At 39.2% G+C, this 25,400-nt stretch overlaps 2 protein-coding genes and 1 long non-coding RNA gene across 3 annotated transcripts; 2 read left to right on the plus strand and 1 right to left on the minus strand.

The window, feature by feature from the left end:
- Positions 1–905: 905 nt before the first annotated feature.
- On the minus strand, positions 906–3,165 carry LOC135441941 (uncharacterized). Its single transcript, XR_010438585.1, has 3 exons — positions 3,078–3,165; positions 2,440–2,487; positions 906–1,052 (listed from the first exon to the last, which is right to left on the minus strand). It is a non-coding gene; the product is annotated as an uncharacterized LOC135441941 (long non-coding RNA).
- Positions 3,166–3,433: 268 nt separating this feature from the next.
- On the plus strand, positions 3,434–19,552 carry OXA1L (OXA1L mitochondrial inner membrane protein). Its single transcript, XM_064701493.1, has 10 exons — positions 3,434–3,496; positions 3,607–3,675; positions 5,971–6,154; positions 6,975–7,118; positions 11,158–11,243; positions 13,317–13,481; positions 15,916–16,020; positions 17,660–17,837; positions 19,245–19,325; positions 19,406–19,552. Exons 1-10 carry the CDS (start codon positions 3,440–3,442, stop codon positions 19,501–19,503), a joined length of 1,167 nt encoding a protein of 388 aa, XP_064557563.1. The 5' UTR covers positions 3,434–3,439; the 3' UTR covers positions 19,504–19,552.
- Positions 19,553–21,642: 2,090 nt separating this feature from the next.
- Positions 21,643–25,387, plus strand: MRPL52 (mitochondrial ribosomal protein L52). The gene is made up of 6 exons (XM_064701492.1): positions 21,643–21,691; positions 21,892–21,961; positions 22,671–22,723; positions 23,750–23,814; positions 24,275–24,386; positions 25,280–25,387. The coding sequence occupies exons 1-5, from the start codon at positions 21,664–21,666 to the stop codon at positions 24,359–24,361; spliced, it is 303 nt and encodes a 100-aa protein (XP_064557562.1). The 5' UTR covers positions 21,643–21,663; the 3' UTR covers positions 24,362–24,386; positions 25,280–25,387.
- Positions 25,388–25,400: the final 13 nt, after the last annotated feature.

Consider the following 25,400-nt stretch of genomic DNA (forward strand, 5'->3'; position numbering starts at 1 on the left):
AAAAATCCCAGAAAAACCTCATAAAAATCAACAAAAAATACCAAAAAATTCCCCAAAAAATCACCAAAAAATTCCCCAAAAAAATCACCAAAAAATCCCGAAAAAATCTCCAAAGCCCCCTCAAAAAATCCCATTAAAAATCCCCAAAAAATCTCAAAAATACCTCATAAAAATCCCAAAAAATCCCATAAAAATTCCCACAAAAACCCCATTAAAATCCCAAAAAAACCCCCATAAATCAACAAAAAATACCAAAAAATCCCCAAAAAATCACCAAAAAATCCCTGAAAAATCCCCAAAGCCCCCTCAAAAAATCCCATTAAAATCCCCATAAAAATCCTTAAAAAACCTCATAAAAATCCCCAAAAAATCCCACAAAAACCTCATAAAATCAACAAAAAATACCAAAAAATTCCAAAAAAATCACCAAAAAAATCCCCAAAGCCCCCTCAAAAAATCCCATTAAAAATCCCCAAAAAATCTCAAAAATACCTCATAAAAATCCCAAAAAATCCCAGAAAAACCTCATAAAATCAACAAAAAATCTCCCAAAAATTCCCCAAAAAATACCAAAAAATCCCTAAAAAATCACCAAAAATTCTCAAAAATACCTCATAAAAATCCCAAAAAATCCAAAAAAAATCCCATAAAAATTCCCCAAAAATTCCCATTAAAATCCTAAAAATACCTCATAAAAATCCAAAAAAAATCCCCAAAAAATCCCAAAAAATCCCCAAAGCCCCCTCAAATATCCCATTAAAAATCCCCAAAAAATCTCAAAAATACCTCATAAAAATCCCAAAAAATTCCCCAAAAAATCCTAAAAATACCTCATAAAAATCCCCAAAAAATCCCCAAAAATCCCATGAAAATTCCCAAATCAATGAGATTTTCCTCACCCACTCCAGGTTGTCGCAGAGGATCCGTTTGCCCTGCACGAGTTTCAGTTTCTCCGTCGGGAGCAGCGGCAGCCGCAGCACCGGGCCCAGCTCGGGGGGCTCGGCCTCGGCCGGGCAGCGCAGCAGCGCCCCCTCCAGGGCGGCCCGCAGCTCCTGAGGGGAAAATCGGGGAAAAAATGGGAATTTTGGGAAAATTTGGGGGAAAAAATGGGAATTTTCGGGGTTTTTTGGGTTTTTTTTTAAGGGGTTTTTGAGGGGGGGGGTGTGGAGTTGGGGAGCTCGGCCTCAGCCGGGCACGGCCCCCTCCAGGGCAGCCGGCAAATCATGAGGGGAAAATTCGGGAAAAATGGGAATTTTTGGGGAAATTTATGGAATTTGGGGGAGATTCGGGAATATTGTGGGGGGAAAATGGGAATTTTGGGGTTTTGAGGTTTTTTTTAAAGGTTTTTGGGAGAGGTTTGGCGGGCTCGGCCTCAGCCGGGAACCACCTCCTCCAGGGCAGCCCGCAACTCCTGAGGGAAAAATTCGGCAAAAATGGGAATTTTTTGGGAAAAAGGGAATTTTGGGGAAAATTTGAGGGTTTTGAGGGAAAAAATTGGGAATTTTGGGGGTTTTGGGTTTTTTTAATGAGGTTTTTGGGAGAGGTTTGGCGGGCTCGGCCTCAGCCGGGAACCGCCCCCTCCAGGGCAGCCCGCAACTCCTGAGGGGAAAGTTTGGGAAAAATGGGAATTTTTGGGAAAATTTGAAGGTTGTGAGGGAAAAAAAAGGGGAATTAAGGGAAAACTTGGGGGGTTGGGGGGAAAAATGGGAATTTTGGGGTTTTTTGGGGTTTTTTTAAGGAGTTTTTGAGAGCGGGAAAGTGGAGTTGGGGAGCTCGGCCTCAGCCGGGCACGGCCCCCTCCAGGGCAGCCTGCAAATCATGAGGGGAAAATTCGGCAAAAATGGGAATTTTTGGGGAAAAAAGGGAATTTTGGGGAAAATTTGAGGGTTTTGAGGGAAAAAATTGGGAATTTTGGGGGTTTTGGGGTTTTTTTAATGAGGTTTTTGGGAGAGGTTTGGCGGGCTCGGCCTCAGCCGGGAACCGCCCCCTCCAGGGCAGCCTGCAAATCATGAGGGGAAAATTCGGCAAAAATGGGAATTTTTGAGAAAAAAAGGGAATTTTGTGGGAAAATCATTAATTTTGTGGGGATTTGGGGGTTTTTTAAGGGGTTTTGGAGGTTCAATCTCAGCCAGGAAGCACAGCAGAGGCTGCTGCAGTGCGGCCCCACAGTTCCTGAGGGGAAAAATCAGAATTTTTAGGGAAAAAAAAAGGAATTTTGAGGAAACTTGGGGGTTTTGGGGGGAAAATTCAGGAATTTTTGGGATTTGGGAAAAAAATCCGGGGGTTTTGGGTGGGATTTATGGAATTTGGGGGATTTTTGGGAATCTAAGAGAGAAATTTGGGGGATTTGTGGAAATTTAGGACAAATTTGGGAAATTTGAATTTGGGGGGATTTTTTGGGAGGATTTAGGGAGATTTTGGGGTTTGAGGGGGGCTCACCTGGAGAGACCCCAAATCTGGGGGATCTTTGGGAAGGTCTGGCATCACCTGAGGGGGAGAAAGAGAAAATTTGGGGAGATTTTCAGGAATTTTGGGGCTTCTGAGAGTATTTTAAGGGGATTTGAGCTAAATTTAGGGAAATTCAGGGTTATTTTGGGATTTCTTTGGCTTCTTTGAAGGCTCAAATTTGGACAGTTTGGATCACCTAAAAAGCCCCAAATTTTAGGGATTTTCAGTGTTTTGGGGGTTTTTTTTGGACACCCAATTTTGGGGATGTTTCACGGTCTGGGGCTTTTTAATGTTCCAAAAATTTGGGAGGATTTTGGGAGGAATTTTGTGGGTCTTAAAACCTCCACAGCCCCTCCAAATTTCGGTTTAGTTTAGAGCCCCTTAACCCACAAATTTGGGAGGATTTTGGAGGATTTTTGGGACCTTTTCAAACCCAATTCGGAGAGACTAAAATGTGAAATTAGGCCCCAATTTCGGAGGAATTCGGGGGGGTGGTCTCTAGATGGGTTTAAGATGTGGCGCTCCTAAACCCCCCCAAAGTTTGGGAATTTTTAGGGGTAGTTTTAAGGTTTTTTTGGGGCATTTTCGACCTCCCAATTTTGAGGCGGGGTCGCCCCTCCCGTTGTTACCTCAGGGAGCGGCGGCGGATCCAAAATGGCGGCGCGTCCTGAGGGGGAAAATGGGCGTGGTTTCCCTTTCTGTGACGTCACTCCATCACTTTTGCCCTTACTTAACATGGCGCTAGGCGCTCTTCATCTGACTAGTGCGCATGCGCTGGCACAAGTAGCTCTCCTATTGGCGGATTTATTCCCGCATCCTCCTTTCGGCCACGCCTCACTGAGGGCTGCCCTTAAACAAAATGGCGCTTCATTTATTTTATCATTAATACGCATGCGCAGAACTCAGTTGACCAATCAGCAGCCGCGGTTTTGGCGGGCACTCCCCCTCAGCGCTTAAGCCCCGCCCTTCTTCCTGCTCCCCTCAGTCCGCCATGATGGCGGCGGCGACCCCGCGGCTGCGGCCGCTGCTACGCGCCCTGAGGGCTCAGGTGAGCCGGAAATTAATTTTTAAATTTTTTCCCGTTTTTCTAGTGGAGGTTTTGTCGTTAAAGTGAAGATTTTGACGTTATAAATGCACAAAAATTGTTATTTCCTGCAGAGATTTCGGGGTCCCGTGTGGTGCTGCGGAGCCCCGGCCGTGAGGGGGGTGGCGAGCGACGCAGGGCAGGTGAGGCGGGAAAATTTGGGGGGAATTTAAGAAAAATTTTCGAGTTTTTTTGGGAAAATTTTGGGTTTTAAGGGGAAATTTAAGGGAAATCTGGGAGTAATGAGGGAAATTTGGGGGTTCGGGAGAATTTTGAGGGAAATTTGGGGTTCTGGGGGGATTTTGAGGGAAATTTTCAGGGAAATTTAGGGGGGAATGTGAGGGAAATGTGGGATTTTTGGGGAAAATTTGAGAGAAATTTATAGAATTTGAGGGAAATTTGGGGGATTTTGAGGGAAATTTTGGGTTTTTGGGGAAAATTTGAGGGAAATTTGAGGATTTTGAGGAATATTTGGGGATTTTGAGGGATTTCTGACTAAAATTTGGAGGTTTTGGAGGAAATTTGAGGGAAATTTTGAGGGAAGTTTGGGATTTATGGGGATTTTTGGGATAAATTTGAGATAAATTTGTAGAATTTGAGGGAAATTTGAGGGTTTTGGGGAAAATTTGAGGGAAATTTGAGGGAAATTTGGGTCTGGGGTTAAATTCTGAGGTTGATTTTGGGAGCCAGGTTCAATCTGGGCTCAAATTTTGATTTTTTTGGGTCCAATTTGAGAGGGTTTGATTCAATTCAGGGAGTTGGGGTCAAATTTTTTGGATTTTTCTTTAAATTTTGGGTTTTGGGTCAAATTTCTGGGGGTTTTTAGTCGAAATTTGGGGATTTTGGGTCACATTTTTGGGGGTTTTGATCCAAATTTGGTGAGTTTGGGTCAATTTTTTGGGTTGTTCTTCAAATTTTGTGTTTTGGTTCAAATTTTTGGGGTTTTTAGTCAAAATTTTGGGATTTTGGGTCAAATTTTTGGGGGTTTTGATCCTAATTTGGTGATTTTGGGTCAATTTTTGGGGGGTTTTTGGTCAAAATTTTGATTTTTTTGGTCAAAATTTTTGGGTTTTGGTTTAAAATTTTGGGGTCTTTGGGTCAAACTTTTTGGGGTTTTGGTTCAAATTTTTGGGGGTTTTTGGTCCAAATTTGGTGATTTTGGGTCAAATTTTTGGGGTTTTTCTTCAAATTTTGAGTCAAAATTTTGGGTTTTCCTTCAAATTTTTGGGGTTTTTTAATCAAAATTTTGGGATTTTAGGTCAAATTTTTGGGTTTTTATTCAAAATTTTGGGTCAAAATTTTGGGGTTTTTGGTTGAAATTTGGTGATTTTGGGTCAATTTTTTTGGGTTTTTTTGTCAAAATTTTTGGGTTTTGGTTTAAAATTTTGGGGTCTTTTGGTCAAAATTTTGGGTCAAACTTTTTGTGGTTTTGGTTCAAATTTTTGGGTGATTTTGGGTCAAATTTTTGGGATTTTTTCTTCAAATTTTTGGGCGTTTTTAATCAAAATTTTGGGATTTTGGGTCAAAATTTTGGGGGTTTTTTTGGTCAGGATTTTGGGTCAAAATTTTGGGTTTTGGTTCAAATTTTTGGGTTTTTTTGGTCCAAATTTGGTGATTTTGGGTCAAATTTTTGGGGTTTTTTGGTTGGGATTTTGGGTCAAACTTTTTTTGGGTTTAGCATCAAATTTTGGGTCAAATTTTGGGAGTTTTTGTGAAATTGGAGATTTTAAGGTCACATTTTAATAATTTTTGGTGAATTTTGGGGTGAGATTTTCGGGTCAAATTTTAACAATTTTAGGTGAAATTTTGGTGAATTTTGGGGTGAGATTTTAGGGTCAAATTTTAATTATTTTTGGTGAAATATTTTGTATTTTGGTGAATTTTGGGGTGAAATTTTAGGGTCAAATTTTAATAATTTTAGGTGAAATTTTGGTGAATTTTGGGGTGAAATTTTATGATCAAATTTTGATAATTTAAGATGAATTTTGGGGAGAGGTTTTAGGGTCAAATTTTAATAATTTTAGGTGAAATATTGGGAAGTTTGGTGAATTTTGGGGTGATATTTTAGGGTCAAATTTTAATGATTTTGGGATCAAATTTTATTAATTTTAATGGAAATATTGGGAAGTTTGGTGAATTTCGAGGTGAAATTTTAGGGTCAAATTTTAATGATTTTAGGTGAAATTTTGGTGAATTTTGGGGTGAAATTTTAGGATCAAATTTTAATAATTTTTGGTGAAATATTGGGAATTTTGGTGAATTTTGGGGTGAAATTTTAGGGTCAAATTTTAATAATTTTTGGTGAATTTTGGGGTGAAATTTTAGGGTCAAATTTTAATAATTTTTGGTGAAATATTTGGAATTTTTGTGAATTTTGGGGTGAAATTTTGCAATTTTTTTTGTCCAAATTTTAATTTATTTTTTCCTTTTTTTCCCAGCCTCCTCCCCCCCCCTCCCCCCCCCCAGAAATTCCCGAAATTTTGGGGAATTCTGTGAATTTGGGGGAGCCCCGGTTGGAGGAGCTGGGCCTGGGCGGCTCCACCCCCGTGGGAATGATCCAGAACCTTCTGGAATTTCTGCACCTGGACCTGGGGCTGCCCTGGTGGGGAGCCATCGCTGCAGGTGAGGGGATGGGGGGAAATTGGGGAAAAATTGGGATTTTTTGGGGAAAAATTGGGGGAAAAATTGGGATTTTTGGGGGAAAATTTGGGGAAAGAATTGGGATTTTTTGGAAAATTTGGGAAAAAAATTGGGGTTTTGGGGGGAAAATTTGGGGAAAAAATTGGGGTTTTGGGGGATAAATATTGGGATTTTTGGGGAAGTTTTGGGGGAAATAATGGAGGTTTTGGGAGAAAAAAATGGGATTTTGGGGGAAGTTTGGGGGAAAATTTGGGGAAAAAATAGGGATATTTAGGGAGAAAAATAGGGGATTTTTGGGGAAAAATTTGGGGGAAAATTTGGGGGTTTTGGGGGAAGAAATTGGGATTTTGGGATCAAATTTTGGTGGATTTTGGGGTCAAATTTTGGTGGGTTTGGGGTCAAATTTTGATGATTTTTGGGTCTATTTTTGGTGATTTTTGGGTCAATTTTTGGTGGGTTTTGGAGTCAGGTTTTGTGTGCTTGGGGTTACGTTTTGGGGTCAAATTTTGGTGATTTTCTGGGTTGACTTTTGGTGGGTTTTGCGGTCAATTTTTGGTGTTTTTTGGGTCAAACTCTGGTGAGTTTTTGGGTCAAATTTCGGTGTTTTTTGGGTCAATTTCTGGTAGATTTTGGGCTCAGGTTTTGGGGTCAAATTTAGACATTTTGGCTTCAAATTTTCGCAATTTTGCTCAATTTTTTACATTTTTCCGCCAATCCTTTTGATTTTTCCTCAACCTTCACATATTTCAAACCCATTAAAAATTAAAATTGACCAAATTTTCTGTTTTTTCTCCCATTTCAGGCACGGTGGGGGCGCGGGTGCTGCTGCTGCCGCTGGTGCTGCGGGGGCAGCGCGAGGCCGCCCGGCTGGGCCGGCACCTGCCCCAGCTCCAGCGCCTCTCCCAGCGCGTGGCCGAGGCCAAACGGGGCACGGATCCCAACCAGGGTGGGCGGGGCCCAGAGCCGGGGGGCGGGGCCTGAAATCCGGGGGAAAAAACGGCGGAATTTGGGTGAAAAATGGCGAAATTTGGGGGAAAAACAGTGAAAAAATGGGGTAGAAATGACCAAAAATGAGGGTAAAATGGAGAAAAAATGGGACTTAGGGGGCGTGGCTTAAGGGTTATGGGTGTGGCTTAAGGGGTGTGGGCGTGGCATCAAAGTTTGAGGTAGGAGGTGAGATCTGGGTGGAAACAGGTAAAAAAATGGGGTTAAAATGACAAAAAATGGGGTTAAAATGCATGAAAATTGAATTTTAGGGGCGTGGCTTAAGGGTTGTGGGCGTGGCTTAAGGATTGTGGGCGTGGCTTCTACACCTGTGGAGTGGAAGGCGAAATCTGGGTAAAAAGAGATGAAAAAATGGGCTTAAAATGACAAAAAATGGGGTTAAAATGCATCAAAATTGAATTTAGTGGGCGTGGCTTAAGGGTTTTGGGCGTGGCTTCAAATATTGAGATTTTTGGGCATTGAAGACGGGAAGTTTGAGCAAAAAAAGGTGAAAAAATGGGGTTAAAATGACAAAAAATGGGGTTAAAATGCATAAAAATTGAACTTAAGGGGCGTGGCTTAAGGGTTGTGGGCGTGGCATCAAAGTTTGAGGTCAGAGGTGAAATTTGGGTGAAATAAAGGTGAAAAAATGGGGTTAAAATGACAAAAAATGGGGTTAAAATGCATCAAAGTTGCATTTAGTGGGCGTGGCTTAAGGGTTGTGGGTGTGGCTTAAGGGTTGTGGGCGTGGCCTCCAAGCCTATGGAGTGGAAGGTGAAATTTGGGTGAAAAAAGGTGAAAAAATGGGGCTAAAATGACTTAAAATTGGGTTAAAGGGGCGTGGCTTAAGGGCTATGGGCGTGGCTTATTGGTTAGTGGGCGTGGTCTCAAAATTTAGGGGTTGGGAGGTGAAATTTGGGTGAAAAAAGGCGAAAAAATGGGGTTAAAATGAGAAAAAATGGGGTTAAAGTGCAAAAAAAAGTAAATTTAATAGACAAAAAGTGGCAAAACAATAGTAAATTTATTAAGGGTTGTGGGCGTGGCCTAAGGGGTGTGGGTGTGGCTTAAGGATTGTGGGCGTGGCCTCCAAGCCTATGGAGTGGAAGGTGACATTTAGGGGAAAACATGGCCGAGGCCAAGCGGGGCTCCGACCCCAACCAGGGTGGGCGGGGCCGAGAGCTGGGGGGCGGGGCCTGAAATCTGGGGGAAAAAGGGCGAAATTTGGGGGAAAAACGGCGAAATTTGGGGGAAAAACGGTGAAAAAATGGGGTTAAAATGCATCAAAATTGAATTTAGTGGGCGTGGTTTAAGGGTTGTGGGCGTGGCTTATAGGTTTGTGGGCGTGGCCTCAGCATTTGGGAGGTGGGAAGTGAAATTTGGGTGAAAAATGGTGAAAAAATGGGGTTAAAATGAGAAAAAATGGGGTTAAAATGCATGAAAATTGAATTTTAGGGGCGTGGCTTAAGGGTTGTGGGCGTGGCTTAAGGATTGTGGGCGTGGTCTCAACATTTGGGAGGTGGGAGGTGAAATTTGGGTGAAAAAATGGGATTAAAATGACCGAAAATGGGGTTAAAATGCATCAAAATTGAATTATAGGGGTGTGGCTTAAGGGTTGTGGGCGTGGCCTCCAAGCCTATGGAGTGAAATGTGAAATTTGGGTGAAAAAAGGTGGAAAAATGGGGCTAAAATGGCAAAAAATGGGGTTGAAGGGGTGTGGCTTAAGGGTTGTGGGCGTGGCTTAAGGGTTGTGGGCGTGGCCTCAAAATTTGGGGGTTGGGAGGTGAAATTTGGGTGAAAAAAGGTGAAAAAATGGGGTTAAAATGACCAAAAATGAGGTTAAAATGCATCAAAATTGTATTTAAGGGGCGTGGCTTAAGGGTTGTGGGCGTGGCCTCAAAAGGTGAGGGTTGAGAGGTGAAATTTGGGTGGAAAAGGGTGAAAAAATGGGGTTAAAATGAGAAAAAATAGGGTTAAAATGGGGCTAAAATGCACAAAAATTGGGTTGAAGGGGCGTGGCTTAAGGGTTGTGGGCGTGGCTTAAGGATTGTGGGCGTGGCTTCCACACCTATGGAGTAGAAGGTGAAATTTGGGTGAAAAAACGTCAAAAAATGGGGTTAAAGTGACAAAAAATGGGGTTAAAATGCATTAAAATTGAGTTATAGGGGCGTGGCTTAAGGGTTGGGGGCGTGGTCTCAACATTTGGGAGGTGGGAGGTGAAATTTGGGTGAAAAAAGGTGAAAAAATGGGGTTAAAATGACAAAAAATGGGGTTAAGATGCATCAAAATTGAATTATAGGGGCGTGGCTTAAGGGTTGTGGGTGTGGCCTAAGGGTTGTGGGTGTGGCTTAAGGATTGTGGGCGTGGCCTCCAAGCCTATGGAGTGGAAGGTGAAATTTGGGTGAAAAAAGGGAAAAAAATGGCCGAGGCCAAGCGGGGCTCCGACCCCAACCAGGGTGGGCGGGGCCCAGAGCCGGGGGGCGGGGCCTGAAATCGGGGAAAAAAACCGGCGAAATTTGGGGGAAAAACGGTGAAAAAATGGGGTTAAAATGACAAAAAATGGGGTTAAAATGCATCAAAATTGAGTTATAGGGGCGTGGCTTAATGGGAGGGGGCGTGGCCTCAATATTTGGGAGGTAGGAGATGAAATTTGTGTGAAAAAATGGGGTTAAAATGAGGCTAAAATGCACAAAAATGGGGTTGAAGGGGTGTGGCTTAAGGGTTGTGGGCGTGGCCTAAGGGTTGTGGGTGTGGTCTCAGCCTATGGAGTGGAAGGTGAAATTTAGGTGAAAAAATGGGGTTAAAATGAGAAAAAATGGGGTTAAAATGCATCAAAATTGAATTCTAGGGGCGGGGCTTAAGGGTTGTGGGTGTGGCTTAAAGTGGTTGTGGGCGTGGTTTACTGAATTGTGGGTGTGGTCTCAAATTCTGGGAGTTGGGAGGTGAAATTTGGGTGAGAAAAGGTGAAAAAATGGGGTTAAAATGACAAAAAATGGGGTTAAAATGCATCAAAATTGAATTTAAGGGGCGTGGCTTAAGGGTTGTGGGTGTGGCTTAAGGGTTGTGGGTGTGGCTTAAGGATTGTGGGCGTGGTCTCCAAGCCTATGGAGTGGAAGGTGAAATTTGGGTGAAAAAAGGGGAAAAAACGGGGTTAAAATGACTTAAAATTGAGTTAAAGGGGCGTGGCTTAATGGTTGTGGGCGTGGCTTGTTGGCTAGTGGGCGTGGCCTCAAATTTTAGGGGTTGGGAGGTGAAATTTGGGTGAAAAAAGGTGAAAAATTGGGATAAAAATGCCCATAAATGGAAATGAATGGGCGTGGCTAAAGGCTGGTGGGCGTGGCTAAAGGCCTAGAGGCGTGGTTTGTGGATTTGTGGGTGTGGCTTATTGACTTATGGGCGTGGCCTCAATATTTGGGGTATGGGAGGAAGCCTGATTTAAATGGGACAAAGTGGGTGTGGCTTAAGGGTGGTGGGCGTGGCTTAAAGGTTATGCTGTACCATATATGGGCATTAAGTGGGCGGGGCTTGCTTTTAATGTATTTTTATTGTATTTTAATTGTTATTATTTTATAAATTTTGTGCATTTTTTCCCTCAAGTTTTTGGGGCGTGGCTTGTGTGGGATGGGCGTGGCCTCACTTAGAGTGGGCGTGGCTTAAATTCAGCAATCCTAAAGGGGACGTTACCTTAAATGGGCATTTCCTTATATGGGCATTAGTACATTTTAAGGGTAGACCGCCCAAATTTGGTCAAAAAGGGGCGTGGCCTCACTTGGCTTATTTTGTCTTTGTCCGATTCTTTATATGGACGTTAAATGGGCGTGGCTTGGGACATTAAGTGGGCGTGGCTTGTTCTTAAAGGGGCCACACACTATTTTAATTTACGTTAATTTTTTGCAGGTTTTTGCTGTTTTTTCTTGGATTTTGGGGGCGTGGCTTGTCGGTGGTGGGCGTGGCCTGCTGACCACGCCCTCCCTGCCTGACCACGCCTCTTTTTAACCCCTCAGTGGCCGTGGCTTACTCGGAGCTGGTGTCGTACCAGCGACGTCACAACGTGAACCCGCTCCGGGGCTTCCTGGTGCCGCTCGTGCAGGTTTGGAGAGCCCAAAAAATCCCAAAATCAGCCCCCAAAAGTCCCAAATTCAGCCCCAAAAAAATCCCCAAATCAGTTCTAAAATACCCCCAAAAATTCCCAAAAATATCCCAAAATCTGCCCCAAAAAATTCCCCAAAAAATTCCAAAATCAGTCCCCAAAAAAATCCCAAATTCAGCCCAAATAAATCAAAAAAATCTTGAAAAATCAACCCCAAAAAATCCCAAAATAAGCCCCAGAAAATTTCCAAAATCAGCCCCAAAAAATCCCCAAAAAACTCTCCAAAAAACCCCAAAATCAGTCTCAAAAAATGCCTTGAAAAATCCAAAATTAGCCCCAAAAAATTCCCCAAAACATCTCAAAATCTGCCCTAAAAATTCCCAAAACACTCCCCAAAAAAATTCCAAAGTCAGCCCCAAAAAATTCCCAAAAAACCTCCCAAAAAATCCCAAAATCAGCCCAAAAAAATCCCAAAAAATTCCTTTAAAAATCCAAAATTCAGTCCCCAAAAAATCCAAAATCAGCCCCAAAAAATCCAAAGAATTGCCCCTAAAAATTCCAAAATTAACCCCCAAAAAGTCCCAAAAAATACCCCAAAAAATCCTAAAATCAGCTCCTCAAATTCCCAAAAAATTTCCAAAAAAATCCAAAATCAGCCCCAAAATGAACCCAAAAAATTCCCAACAAAATCCAAAATCAACCCCAAAAAAATCCCAAAATCAGCCCCAAGAAATCCCCAAATCAGCTCCAAAATATCCCCAAAAATTTGCAAAAAAATCCCAAAATCAGCACTCAAAATTACCCAAAGATATTCTGAATTTAGATAAATTTTAGACTTAAAAAATCTTTGAAAAAATACCTAAAAATGTTTTAAAAATCAGAAAAAAATCAGTAAAAAACCCCAAAAATTCAGAAAAAATTGTGTAAGAAAAATCCCAAAAAATCAAAAGAAAATCCCTAAAAAACCAGAAAAAATTCATAAAAAAATAAAAAAAAATCAGAAAGAATTAATTAAAAAAACCCTAAAAACTCCAAAAAAAATCATGAAAAACCCAGAAAAAATTCAGTAAAAAGAACCCCAAAAAATCCCAAAAAATTCATAAAAAATCTAAAAAAAACCCGGAAAAAATTCGTTAAAAATCTAAAAAAAATCAGAAAAAATTCAGTAAAAAAACTCTAAAAAAATCAGAAAAAAATTCCTAAAAATTCAGAAAAAAGTCCCCAAAAAATCAGAAAAAAATCCAAAAAAATTCGCAAAAAAATCAGAAAAAACCCAAAAAAAATCCGAAAAAAAATCCGTAAAAAATCCAAAAAAAATCCCAATTGATCCCCAATTAATCCCTAACTAATTAGGCACTAATTAACATTTTTGGGGGTCCCAGACCCCCCTGTTTGTGTCGTTTTTCTTGGCCCTGCAGGGAATGGCGGGGGCTGGGCTGCTTCCACAATTGGGGCCAAAAATCCCCAAAAATTCTGAAAAACACAAAAAAAACATTTTAAAAATAAAACAAAATTTTCTAATTTCAGGTGGATTTTAGACTTTAAAATCTTTTTAATAAAAACTAAGGAAGGGTGAAAAAAATCAGAAAAAAATACCAAAAAATGGGAAAAAAATTCAAAAAATTTTGGAAAAAAATCATAAGAAGTCCAAAAATAATCAGAAAAAATTCATAAAATATCCAAAAATAATCAGAAAAAATTCAGTTAAAAAAACCCAAAAAATCAGAAAAAATTCAGTAAAAAAACCCCAAAAAATCAGAAAAAAATCCCCAAAAAATCAGAAAAAAATCCCCAAAAATTCAGAAAAAAACCCCAAAAAATCAGAAGAAAAATCCTCAAAAAATCAGAAAAAATTCAGTAAGAAAACCCCAAGAAATCAGAAAAAAACCCCAAAAAATCAGAAAAAATTCAGTTAAAAAGCCTCAAAAAATCAGAAAAAAAATCCAAAAAAAATCGAAAAAAAATCAGAAAGAACCCGAAAAAATCCTAGAAAAATTCCGTAAAAAATCCAGAATAATTTTTAATGATTTCCTAATTATTTTTCGAGGAATTAATTGATTTTGGGGGTCCCAGACCCCCCTGTTTGTGTCGTTCTTCTTCGCCCTGCAGGGAATGGCGGCGGCGCCGGTGCCGGGGCTGCTGCAGGGGGGGCTGGGTTGGTTCCACAATTTGGCCGCCCCCGACCCTTTCTACGTCCTGCCCGTGCTGGTCACCGCCTCCACCTGGCTCGTGCTCGAGGTTTGGGCTCAGAAATTCCAATTTTGGGCAAAAATTTGGGATTTGGGAAAAAAAAAATGAAGTTTTTAGGTGAAAAAATGAAGATTTTACGTGAAAAAATGGAGTTTTTAGAGCGAAAAATGAGAATTTTAGAGCAAAAAAATTGATTTTTGGGAGGTTTTTAAAGGGGAATTAATTTTGGATAAGAAATGCAGATTTTAGGAAAAAAATTTGAAGTTTTTAGGTGAAAAAATGAAGATTTTAGGTGAAAAAATGGAGATTTTACTGAAAAAATGGCGATTTTAGAGCGAAAAATGAAGGTTTTAGGGAAAAAAATTGAAATTTTTAGGGAATAATTTAAGGGTTTTGAAAAGAAAATTTTGAGGTAAAAATGCAGATTTTTGGGAAAAAAATTTGAAGTTTTTAGGTGAAAAAATGAAGATTTTAGGTGAAAAAATGAAGATTTTAGAGCGAAAAATGAGGATTTTAGAGCAAAAAATTGATTTTTTGGGGGGGTTTTTAAAGGGGAATTAATTTTGGGTTAAAAATGCAGATTTTGGGAAAAAAATTTGGAGTTTTTAGGTGAAAAAATGAAGATTTTAGGTGAAAAAATGGAGATTTTAGAGCGAAAAATGTGGATTTTAGAGCAAAAAATGAAGGTTTTAGAGAAAAGAATTGAAATTTTTAGGGAATAATTTAAGGGTTTTGAAAAGAAAATTTTGAGGTAAAAATGCAGAATTTTGGGGAAAAAATTTGAAGTTTTTAGGTGAAAAAATGAAGATTTTAGAGCAAAAAATGGGGATTTTAGAGGCAAATTGGGATTTTTGTGTCCTGCCCGTGCTGGTCACCGCCTCCACCTGGCTCGTGCTCGAGGTTTGGGCTGAAAAATTCCAATTTTGGGCAAAAATTTGGGATTTGGGAAAAAAAAAATGAAGTTTTTAGGTGAAAAAATGGAGTTTTTACGTGAAAAAATGAAGATTTTATGGCAAAAAATGAGGATTTTAGAGCAAAAAATTGATTTTTTTAGGGATAAATTTGGGGGTTTTTAGGGGAAATTAATTTTGGGTTAAAAATGGAGGTTTTGGGAAAAAATTTGAAGTTTTTAGGTGAAAAAATGAAGATTTTAGGTGAAAAAATGGAGTTTTTAGAGCGAAAAATGAGGATTTTAGAGCAAAAAATTGATTTTTTTAGGGATAAATTTGGGGGTTTTTAGGGGAAATTAATTTTGGGTTAAAAATGGAGATTTTGGGAAAAAAATTTGAAGTTTTTAGGTGAAAAAATGAAGATTTTAGAGCAAAAAATGGCAATTTTAGAGCGAAAAATGTGGATTTTAGAGCAAAAATTTGGAATTTTTAAAAAATTTTGGGGGTTCTTAAGGAGAAACTAATTTTGGGTAAGAAATGTAGATTTTGGGGAAAAAATTTGAAGTTTTTAGGTGAAAAAATGAAGATTTTAGGTGAAAAAATGGAGTTTTTAGAGCAAAAAATGGCAATTTTAGAGCGAAAAATGAAGATTTTAGGGAAAAAAAATTGAGATTTTTAGGGAATAATTTAAGGGTTTTGAAAAGAAAATTTTGAGGTAAAAATGGAGATTTTTGGGAAAAAATTTGAAGTTTTTAGGTGAAAAAATGAAGATTTTAGGTGAAAAAATGGAGTTTTTACAGCGAAAAATGAGGATTTTGGGGTGAAAATAATTTATTTTTTAGGGAAAAATTGGGTGGTTTTAGGGGAAATTAATTTTGGGTTAAAAATTTGGGTTTTAGAAAAAAAAATTTGAAGTTTTTACGTGAAAAAATGGAGTTTTTAGGGCGAAAAATGAAAATTTTAGAGCAAAAAATTGATTTTTTTAGGGATAAATTTGTGTGTTTTTAGGGGAAATTAATTTTGGGTTATAAATGCAGATTTTTGGGAAAAAAATTTGAGGTTTTTAGGTGAAAAAAATGAGAATTTTAGGTGAAAATTGAGATTTTTGAGTTTAAAAGTGGGAATTTTTGAGGAAAAAAGTTGAAGTTTTGGTGGAAAATACAAATATGGGTTTAGTAAAATGGAAATTTTGGAGGAAAAAATAAGAAAGTTTCTGGGGAAAAATTGAAATTTGGGTAAAAATGAGAATTTGGGGTGGAAAATTGGAATTTTGGAGGGAAAAATTGGAATATTTGAGGGGAAAAAATTGGAATTTTTGAGGGGAAAAAAATGAGTTTTGCTTCCAAAATTGGGTATTTCTAAAAAATGGGAATTTTAGGGGAACAAAATCAGAATTTTCATTAAAAATGGGAATTTTGGGGTGAAAAAAATGGATTTTAGTGGACAAAATTCCAATTTTTTAGCGAAAAAATTAAAATTTTTGGTAAATTTTGAAGATTTTGGGGCATTTAAAGGGTAAGATAGGAAAAAAAGGGGTGGGGCTTCATTATGCAAATGAGGGGCGGGGCTAATTTGAATATTTATGATTACAGCTGGGGGCGGAGACGGGCGTGTCGGCGCCGGGGGCGGGGCCTGTCCGTCAAATCCTGAGGCTCCTCCCCCTTCTCTTCCTGCCCTTCATCGTTCACTTCCCCACCGTGAGTCGGGGGCGGGGCTTAAAGGGGGCGGGGCCTATTAAAGTGGGGGCGTGGTCACAAATAAGGGGTGTGGCCACTTTAAAAAGGGGTGTGGTTTGGTGAAATAGGGGCGTGGCCATTTGAACTGGGGGCGTGGCTTCGTTTAAGTAAATGTGGCCACTTTAAAAAGGGCGTGGCTTCATTCAAGAGGGTGTGGCCATTTTAAAGGGGGCGTGGCTTTATTTTAGTGGGAATGACTTAAAAGGGGGCGTGGCTTGGTTCAAGTAGGCGTGGCAACCTTAAAGGAGGCGTGGCTTTATTCAAGTGGGCGTGGCAACCTTGAAGGGGGCGTGGCTTTATTCAAGTGGGTGTGGCCACTTTAAAGGGGGCGTGGCTTTATTTTAGGGGGCGTGACTTAAAAGGGGCGTGGCTTGGTTCAAGTAGGCGTGGCAACCTTAAAGGAGGTGTGGCTTTATTCAAGTGGGTGTGGCCACTCTGAAGGGGGCGTGGCTTTATTCAAATGGGCGTGACAACCTTAAGGTGGGCGTGGCCTCGTTCAAGTAGGTGTGGTCACTTTAAAAGGGGCGTGGCTTTATTTTAGTGGGCGTGGCCACTCTAAAGGGGGCGTGGCTTCATTCCAGTGGGCGTGACGACCTTAAAGGAGGCGTGGCTTTATTTAAGTGAGTGTGGCCACTTTAAAAGGGGGTGTGGCATTCTCAAAATGGGCGTGGCCTCATTTTTCCTGCTATTTTTTTAGTCCCGCCCCCAATTTCCTCAGCCACACCTTTTTTATAATTGCTAATATAATTATTATTATTACTATTTTCAGTATTATTTTTTAATTATTATTACTAATACTTTTGTACTATTATAATTACGCAATATTGATTTTTTTTAGCATTATTATTATTTTTGTTGTAATTATTATTATTACTATTATTGTTATTATTATCATTATCATTATCATTTTAACAATTTATATTATTTTTATTGATATTATTATTGTTACTAATATTATTACTATTATTATATATTGCTGTTATTGCTATTATTAGTATTGTCATTATAAGTATTATTTTTACTGTTACCATTAGTAAAAATAATATTATTTTTATCTCTTTTATTACTATTAATATTATTATTACATTATAAAAATATTTTTGCTATAATTATTACTATTATCATTATTACATTATGATAATATTTTTACTACACCTATTACTATTTTTGTAATTATTTTTATTAACACTACTATTATTAACATTATTATTATTGCTATTACTATTACTGTTAATATTATTATTTTGTAGTAATTACTATGCCAGATTTTTACAATGACCAGATTTTCAACAAAATTCTAAAAACTTTCCCCCAAATCATATTTTTAAACCCAAAAAAACTTCGTCTAAATTTGAATATATTTTTTAAAAATAAAATTTTATCCAAGTGTCGTAAGGTGATAATTAAAAATTGGGGATTTTCAACCAAAAATCCGGATTTCTTCAAGAATTGTTAAAAAAATTTGAGAATTTTTATGTGAAAATTTGGAAATTTATTGAAAAAACCGCAAAATTTTCTGAATTTTTGGCCACTTCCGGGTTTGCGCTGTAGCCCCGCCCCTTTTACGGAATTCTGCCTTCTGATTGGTTCTTTCTTCCAGGCGATCTTCACCTATTGGCTGACGTCCAACAGCTTCAGCCTCTTGCAGACCGGGCTGCTCCGAGTCCCCGCCCTCCGCGCCAAACTGGGCGTGGCCCCGCCCCCGGCCACGCCCCCGGCCACGCCCACCGGCGCCACCAAGCAAAGCAAGGGGGGGATCCTGAAACAGCTGAAAAAAGGTGAAAAAATGGGGGGAAAATGGGAATTTTGGGAAAAAAAAGGGGAATTTTGGGAAAAAAATTGGGAATTTTGGGTGAAAAAATTGGGAATTTTGGGCAAAAAAATTGGGAATTTTGGGCAAAAAAAATTGAGGATTTTGGGGGAAAAAATTGGGATTTTTGGGCAAAAAAGGAGGGAATTTTCAGCAAAAAAAGAGAGAATTTTGGGAAAAAAATTTGGGGATTTTGGGCAAAAAAATTGAGGATTTTGGGGGGAAAAAAAAGGGGATTTCAGGCACAAAAAATGGGGGGAAAATGGGGATTTTGGGCAAAAAAATTGGGAATTTTGGGCAAAAAAAATTGGGGATTTTGGGCAAAAAAATTGGGAATTTTGGGAAAAAAAATTGGGAATTTTGGACAAAAAATTAGGAATTTTGGGAAAAAAAATTTGAGAATTTTGGGAAAAAAAATTAGAAATTTTGGGTGAAAAAAATGGGAATTTTGGGTGAAAAAATTGAGGATTTTGGGGGAAAAAAATGGGGATTTCAGGCACAAAAAATAGGGGGAAAAATGGGGATTTTGGGTGAAAAAATTGAGGTTTTTGGGTAAAAAAAAATTGGGGATTTGGGGATAAAATTGGGGGTGGAAATGGGGATTTTGGGCAAAAAATTGGGGTAAGAAAAATGAAATTTTTGGGGAAAAATTGGGGTTTTATGCAAAAAAATTTGGGGATTTTGGGTAAAAAATGGAGGAAAAATGGGGATTTTAGTATTGGGATTTTAGGGGAAAAATTGGGGATTTTGGGCACAAAAATCAAGGCAAAAATGGAGATTTTGGGTAAAAAAATAGAGGGAAAATGTGGGGAAAAATTTTGGACTTTTGGGGAATAAACGGGAGAAAAATGGGGATTTTGAGTAAAAAAACTTGGAGATTTAAGCAAATAATTTGGGGATTTTAAATAAAGAATTTGGGGATTTTGGGCAAAAAGTTGGGGATTTTTGAGGAAAAAAAATGAGGATTTTTGGGATAGAAAATTTGGGATTTTGGGGAAAAAATACGGGATTTTGAAAAAAAAATTTGGGGATTTTGGGCAAAAATAAGGGGGATTTTTGGGGAAAAATTTTGAGGATTTTTGAGGAAAAAAAATGAGGATTTTTGGGATAGAAAATTTGAGATTTTGGGGAAAAAATACGGGATTTTGAAAAAAATTTGGGCATTTTGGGAAAAAAAATTGGAGATTTTAGGCAAAGTAAAAGGAATTTTGGGTATTTAAAAATTGGAATTTTGGGAAAAAAAAGAAGGGGATTGAATTTAAACCATTTTTCCGCACCCCAAACCCATTTTTTGACGTCCCGAACCCGTTTTTGGGGTCCTTAACCCGTTTTTGGGGACCCCAAGTTTGATTTTTTGGGGTTCCCTCGTCCGCAGAGTGGCGCGAGGCCCAGGCCACGCACGAGGCCGAGCAGCGCCAGTGGCGCCTCCGGAACCACCTCAACCTCGCCGCCAAAGGTGACCCAAAACCCCTCCAAAAACCCCAAAAATTTCCTCAAAAAATTCCCTGAAAATTCAAATTATTTTGTTTTTTCCAGGTCCTCTCCGTCAAACTTTCGCTCAAAACCCCCTGAACCCCCCCAAAATGGCGCCCTCAGAACCCCCAAAAAGGCCCTGGAAGGACACGCTGGGCTGAGGGGGGGAGGGGGCGACCCCCAAAAAATAAAAAACGCGCGAAAATAGAATCCGGACTCGTTTATTTTGGGGGAAATTTGGGTGGGTTTGGGGTTTTTTGGCCGCTTGGGGATTCCGTACAAAATGGCGGCGCGTTGAGAGGAGTGACGAGAACCACAAAATGGCAGCCGCGCATGCGCAATAATGAAGGAGCGTGCCGTACAATATGGCCACCGCATAGAAAATGCCGCCTACGCATGCGCACTAGTAAAGGAAGGCGCCGTACAATATGGCCACCGCGAAGGAAATGCCGCCTACGCATGCGCAATAATAAACTTACTGTACAAATAGGTAGCCGCGAGGTTCATGTAGAAAATGGCGGCGTGCTTTGTCTTTGCCGTACAAAATGGCGGCCACGCATGCGCAATAATAAATGAAACGCACCGTACAATATGGCCACCGCATAGAAAATGCCGCCTACGCATGCGCAATAATAAAAGAACGCGCCGTACAATAAGGCGGCCGCGTGGTTTTCTGCAGAAAGAGCCACCTGCGCATGCGCAGTAATAAAGAAAATTAGTGTAAAACAAGGCAGCCGCGAGGTTTGCTGGAGAAAATAGCGGCGTGCACGGATTTTGCCGTACAAAATGGCGGCCGCGCATGCGCAATAATAAAGGAACGCGCCGTACAATATGGCGGCCGCATGGTTTGCTGTAGAAAATGCTACCTGCGCATGCGCAATAATTAAGAAACTTACTGTATAACAAGGCGGCCGCATGGTTTGCTGTAGAAAATGGCGGCGTGCATTGTTTTTGCCGTACAAAATGGCGAACGCGCATGCGCATTGATAAAGTACTTTACCGTACAACATGGCGGCTGCGCATGCGTAAAAATGCAAACCGGCTTTTTCACCGTACAAAATGGCGGCGCGCAACGATCGCCGTGAAAATATCAAATTAAAACAATTAAAACCATTAAAAATTGCATGGAAAATACACAAATTATGGGACTTTAATTAAAATTGCTCAAAATTGTGGCCGTGAGGGGAAAATAATTGCGGAGAAGTGGCTGGGGCCTGGGAGAGGCGAGGGTGTGGGGATTGCGTGAGGGAAAAACACAAAAAATGCCCAAAAAAGAATTAAATTTTAAAAACTTTGTACTAAAAAGGCTGAAAAATCTTTAAAAATCCCTAAAAAGCCTAAAAAGTACTTTTAAAATATTAAAAAAAAATCAATAAAGGATTAAATTCCACAAAAATGCCCGAAAATTAAAGAAACTCTACCAGAAAAGATTTAAAAGCCTCAAAGTTCACAGACAAAACCGTAAAAAGCCTAAAAATTTTTGTATTAATTTAAAAAGTCCTACAATTGATAAACATCCCGTTAGATGTCCTAAAATAATAATAAAAAACAAGAAAAAAAGGAAAAAAAGCCTTGGAAAAGCCTTAAAATTATTAAAAAAACCACTAAAAAATACCTTAAAAAGTCCCAAACTCCACAAAAAAAAAAAAAAAAAAAAAAGTCTCAAAATAATTAGAAAAAAAAAACATTTAAAAATCCAAAATTAAAATAAAAGATTTTAAAACGTCCAAACACTACAGGAAAGCCAAACCGGCCAAAAAGTCCCCACAAAGAATCCAATACTACAAAAAGCTCTATAAAGATATAAAATAAAAAATTAAAAAACTACTCCCAAATTTACCAAAAACTCTAGAAAAGCTTCAAAGTGCCCCAAAAGAAACTCTAAAAAGCTTCGAAATATTAACCCCTAAAAAACCTTCGAAATAATATTTTAAAACCTTAAAGAGGTTTCTAAATAGGAAAAAAAAGCATCAAAAAAATCAAATTTAAAAAGCACCAGAAACGTATAAAATTAAAAAAAAAGTCGGGTAATTAAAAATAAAAATTAAAAAAAATTAAAATTCCGAAAATAAAAAAAAATTTAAAACAATATAAAAAGAAAAATAAATTTAAAAAGACGCAGGTTCGTAAACCTCCCTCAGAGTCAAAATGGCGGCACTTCCGCTTCCTGCCGTTTAAAATGGCGGCGCTCAAACGCTTTTACTGGGAAGCCACAAAATGGCGGCTCCTTCGTGGTCATTCCGTACAACATGGCGGCTGAAACAGGATGTTTCCGCTCTGCACGCAGCGTGCGTGTGACGTCACTTCCTTTGGTTTCCAACATGGCTGCGCGCAGGGCGCTCTGGCTCGGTTCGTCCCGGAGAAGCCTCTGAAGGGCTCGTGAGGGGAGGGGGAGGGACAGGGAGGGTTAATTAAGTGCTTAATTAGATGTGGGCGTGGCCTAAGATAAATTACCGTGGTTTAATTGGCTGGGAGTGATATCAAGGGAGGTGGGCGTGGTTTAAGCGGAGGTGGGCGTGGCTTGTGCTGACAGACGTTGTTTCCCATAGCGGAGCTGCAGGCGCGATCGCTCCGCCCCTTGCCCCGCCCACCGCAGCGCATCGGCCAATGGAGAGAGGCGTGAGTGAAGGGGCGTGGCTTAAGGGAGGAGCGGCCTCTAATGAAGGGGGCGTGGCTTACGGGGAGGATTTCGCGGTAATTTCGCCGATTTCGCGCGATTTTTTTCAGAAATTTCGCGGGAATTTCATTTTCTGGAATTTTTCAGCAAAAATTTCCCAAAATTTGGGGAAAATTCAGAAATTTTGGGAGAAAATTTTTAGGAAATTTCGGGTTTTACTTCAAGTTTTGGAGAATTTTCTTAAATTTTAAATTTATTTCCAAATTTTTTTTATTAATTTTCCGAAAATCTTCAAGATTTTTACCCGGAATTTTTGGATTTTTTCCCCAAATTTTTTTTTTCGTTTGCACTTTCAGATTTCTCTTAAATTTTAGGGATTTTTTGGCAATAAATTTAATTTTTTAAAACAATTTTTTATCAATTTTTGGGGCTTTTTTACTCAAATTTCAGAAACTTTTTTCCAAATTTTTTTGAGTTTTTTCATTAAATTTGAGAAAAATTTTTTTCCCTAATTTTTGGATTTTTCTCTAAAATTTTTGTATTTTTTTGTCAAAATTTTGTTAATTTTTTTTCCTAAATTTTTTTTTATCCTTTTAAAACTTCAATTTTTTTAATCCCATTTTTTTCACCCAAACTTTGAAGGATTTTAAATTTTTTTTTTATTATTTTTAATTTTTTTTTATAAATTTCTCCAATTTTGGATTTTTCCAGGCAAGGTCTCAACCCCAGCCCCCTCAGGGACCTCCCTGATTGGAGCTTTACAGGTAAAAAATGGAAAATTTGGGAAAAAAATTGGTTAAAAAATTGGAATTTTCAGTGAAAATTTGGGGATTTTGGGGTGGAAATTTGGGGAAAAATTTGGAATATTTGGGGTAAAATTTGGGAATTCTAAAGAGAAAAATTCTGGATTTTTTGGGGTTAAAATGTGGGAATTTTTGGAGTAAATTTTGTGAATTTTGGGGTGAAATTTGGGGGTTTTTTTATGAAAAATTTCGGGAATTTTGGGTGGAAAATTCTGAATATTTTTGGGTTTAAATTTGGGAATTTGAGGGTAAAATTTGGGGAATTTTTGCATTAAAATTTGGGAATTTTTGGGGGAAAAAATTGGGATTTTTGGGGTAAAACTTTGGGAATTTTAGCATTAAATTTTGAGAATTGTGGGGAAAAAATTGGAATTTTGGGGTGGAGTTTTGGGAATTTGAGGGTAAAACTCAGTGAATTTTTGCATTTAAATTTGGGATTTTTTGGGGGAAAAAATTGGGATTTTGGGGGTAAAATTTTGCAAATTTGGGGGAAAATTTTGGAAATATTTGGGGTAAGATTTTGGGAATTTGGGGAAAAAAATTGGGAACTTTGGGGTGGAATTTTGGGAATTTTAGCATTAAACTTTGGGACTTTTTGGGGTTAAAAATTGGGAATTTTGGGGTAAAAATTGGGAATTTTGGGGTGGAATTATTTTGGGTAAAATTTTGGGAATTTTTGGGGAAAAAATTTGGGATTTTTGGGGTTAAAATTTGAGAATTTGGGGGTAAAATTTTGGGAATTTTAGCATTAAATTTTTGGGATATTTTGGGGTTAAAATTTAAGATTTTTGGGGTAAAATTTTGGGAATTCGGGGGAAGAAATTGGGAATTTTTGCATTAATTTTTGGCAATTTTTGGGGTAAAAATTTGGGAACTTTGGGGTGGAATTTTGGGAGGAAATTCCTGAATTTTTTGGGGGTTAAAATTGGCGAATTTTGCGATTCCCGACCCCGCCCCCTTTATTTTTGCCCCTCCCCCCCATTGCAGACGGACGCCCCTCCCCCCTCTGGCGGGGGCAGCTCCGGAGGATCCGGGAGAGCCGAGAGCTGGCGGTGAGAAAAACCAGTACAAACCAGTATAAACCAGTACAAACCAGTACAAACCAGTATAGACCAGTATGGACCAGAAAAAGCAGAAAAAACCCCGAAAAAATCCCATTTTTGGGTCATTTTTTACTCATTTTTTACCATTTTAAAGCCCCAAATCCACTCCCAGTTCATCCCAATCCCAGTATGGACCAGTACAAACCAGTACAAACCAGTATAAACCAGTATGGACCAGTATAAACCAGTATAGACCAGTAAAAGCAGAAAAAACCCCGAAAAAATCCCATTTTTCCACCATTTTTTGCCCATTTTTCACCATTTTAAAGCCCCAAATCCACTCCCAGTTCATCCCAGTATAAACCAGTACAAACCAGTAACTCCCAGTTCATCCCAGACCCCATCCCAGTACAAACCAGTACAAACCAGTACAAACCAGTACAAACCAGTAACTCCCAGTTTCACCCAGCGCCGCGCCGTCGCCCTGAGCCGCTCCCTGGACGCCGCCAAGCTCAAACCAGTACAAACCAGTACAAACCAGTACGGACCAGTATAAACCAGTATGGACCAGTATGGAGCAGGTGAGTGACTGGGAATGGGGCTGGGTTATACTGGTTTGTACTGGGAGGGGGTTTGGGGTTACTGGTTTGTACTGGGAGGGGTTTGGGGTTACTGGTTTGTACTGGGATGGGGTTTGGGGTTACTGGTTTGTACTGGTTTATACTGGGAGGGGAAAAATGGTAAAAAAATGGAGAAAATTGGGTGAAAAATGAGCAAAAAATGGGGAAGAAAGGGTTAAAAATGGGGGGAAATGGGAACTGGGGTTACTGGTTTGTACTGGTTTATACTGGGAGGGACTGGGAGGGGAAAAATGGGGAAAAATGGGTGAAAAATGAGCAAAAAATGGGGAAAATAATGCAAAAAAAGGGTTAAAAATGGCATTTAAAGGGTTAAAATGGCAAAAAATGGGATAAAAATGGGAAAAATTTGAACTGGTTTATACTGGTTTGTACTGGTTTATACTGGGAGGGACTGGGAGGGGAAAAATGGGGAAAATTGGGTGAAAAATGAGCAAAAAATGGGGAAAATAATGCAAAAAAAGGGTTAAAAATGGCAAAAAATGGGAAAAATTTGAACTGGTTTATACTGGTTTGTACTGGGAGGGGGTTTGGGGTTACTGGTTTATACTGGGAGGGACTGGGAGGGGAAAAATGGGGAAAATTGGGTGAAAAATGAGCAAAAAATGGGGAAAATAATGGCAAAAAAAGGGTTAAAAATGGCAAAAAATGGGAAAAATTTGAACTGGTTTGTACTGGTTTATACTGGTTTATACTGGTTTATACTGGTTTATATTGGTCTTAATTGGTTTATACTGGTTTATACTGGTTTATATTGGTTTATACTGGTTTATACTAGTTATATTGGTTTATACTGGTTTATACTGGTCTGACCTCTCTCCCTTCTCCCTGTACAGCTGAACAAGCCCCACCCCCTCCAGATGGAAGCTCCGCCCACCGGACGGCCGCCGATGCAAATTTATGCAAATGAGATGCAAAATAAACTGGGTGTGGTCAATGCCAAAGGTGGATTGGGGG

This window comes from Zonotrichia leucophrys, unplaced genomic scaffold (assembly GCF_028769735.1).
Source record: "Zonotrichia leucophrys gambelii isolate GWCS_2022_RI unplaced genomic scaffold, RI_Zleu_2.0 Scaffold_722_25400, whole genome shotgun sequence".
Lineage (NCBI taxonomy): Eukaryota > Metazoa > Chordata > Aves > Passeriformes > Passerellidae > Zonotrichia > Zonotrichia leucophrys.

Bases quoted from the DNA above. Each gene is read 5' to 3' on its own strand.
- OXA1L (XM_064701493.1), top strand. From the start codon at position 3,440: ATGATGGCGGCGGCGACCCCGCGGCTGCGGCCGCTGCTACGCGCCCTG. The intron at 3,497-3,606 runs GTGAGCCGGAAA...TATTTCCTGCAG, and splicing joins TACGCGCCCTGAGGGCTCAG to AGATTTCGGGGTCCCGTGTG. The intron at 6,155-6,974 runs GTGAGGGGATGG...CTCCCATTTCAG, and splicing joins GTGGGGAGCCATCGCTGCAG to GCACGGTGGGGGCGCGGGTG.
- MRPL52 (XM_064701492.1), top strand. From the start codon at position 21,664: ATGGCTGCGCGCAGGGCGCTCTGGCTCG. The intron at 21,692-21,891 runs GTTCGTCCCGGA...TGTTTCCCATAG, and splicing joins GCGCAGGGCGCTCTGGCTCG to CGGAGCTGCAGGCGCGATCG. The intron at 21,962-22,670 runs GTGAGTGAAGGG...GGATTTTTCCAG, and splicing joins ATCGGCCAATGGAGAGAGGC to GCAAGGTCTCAACCCCAGCC.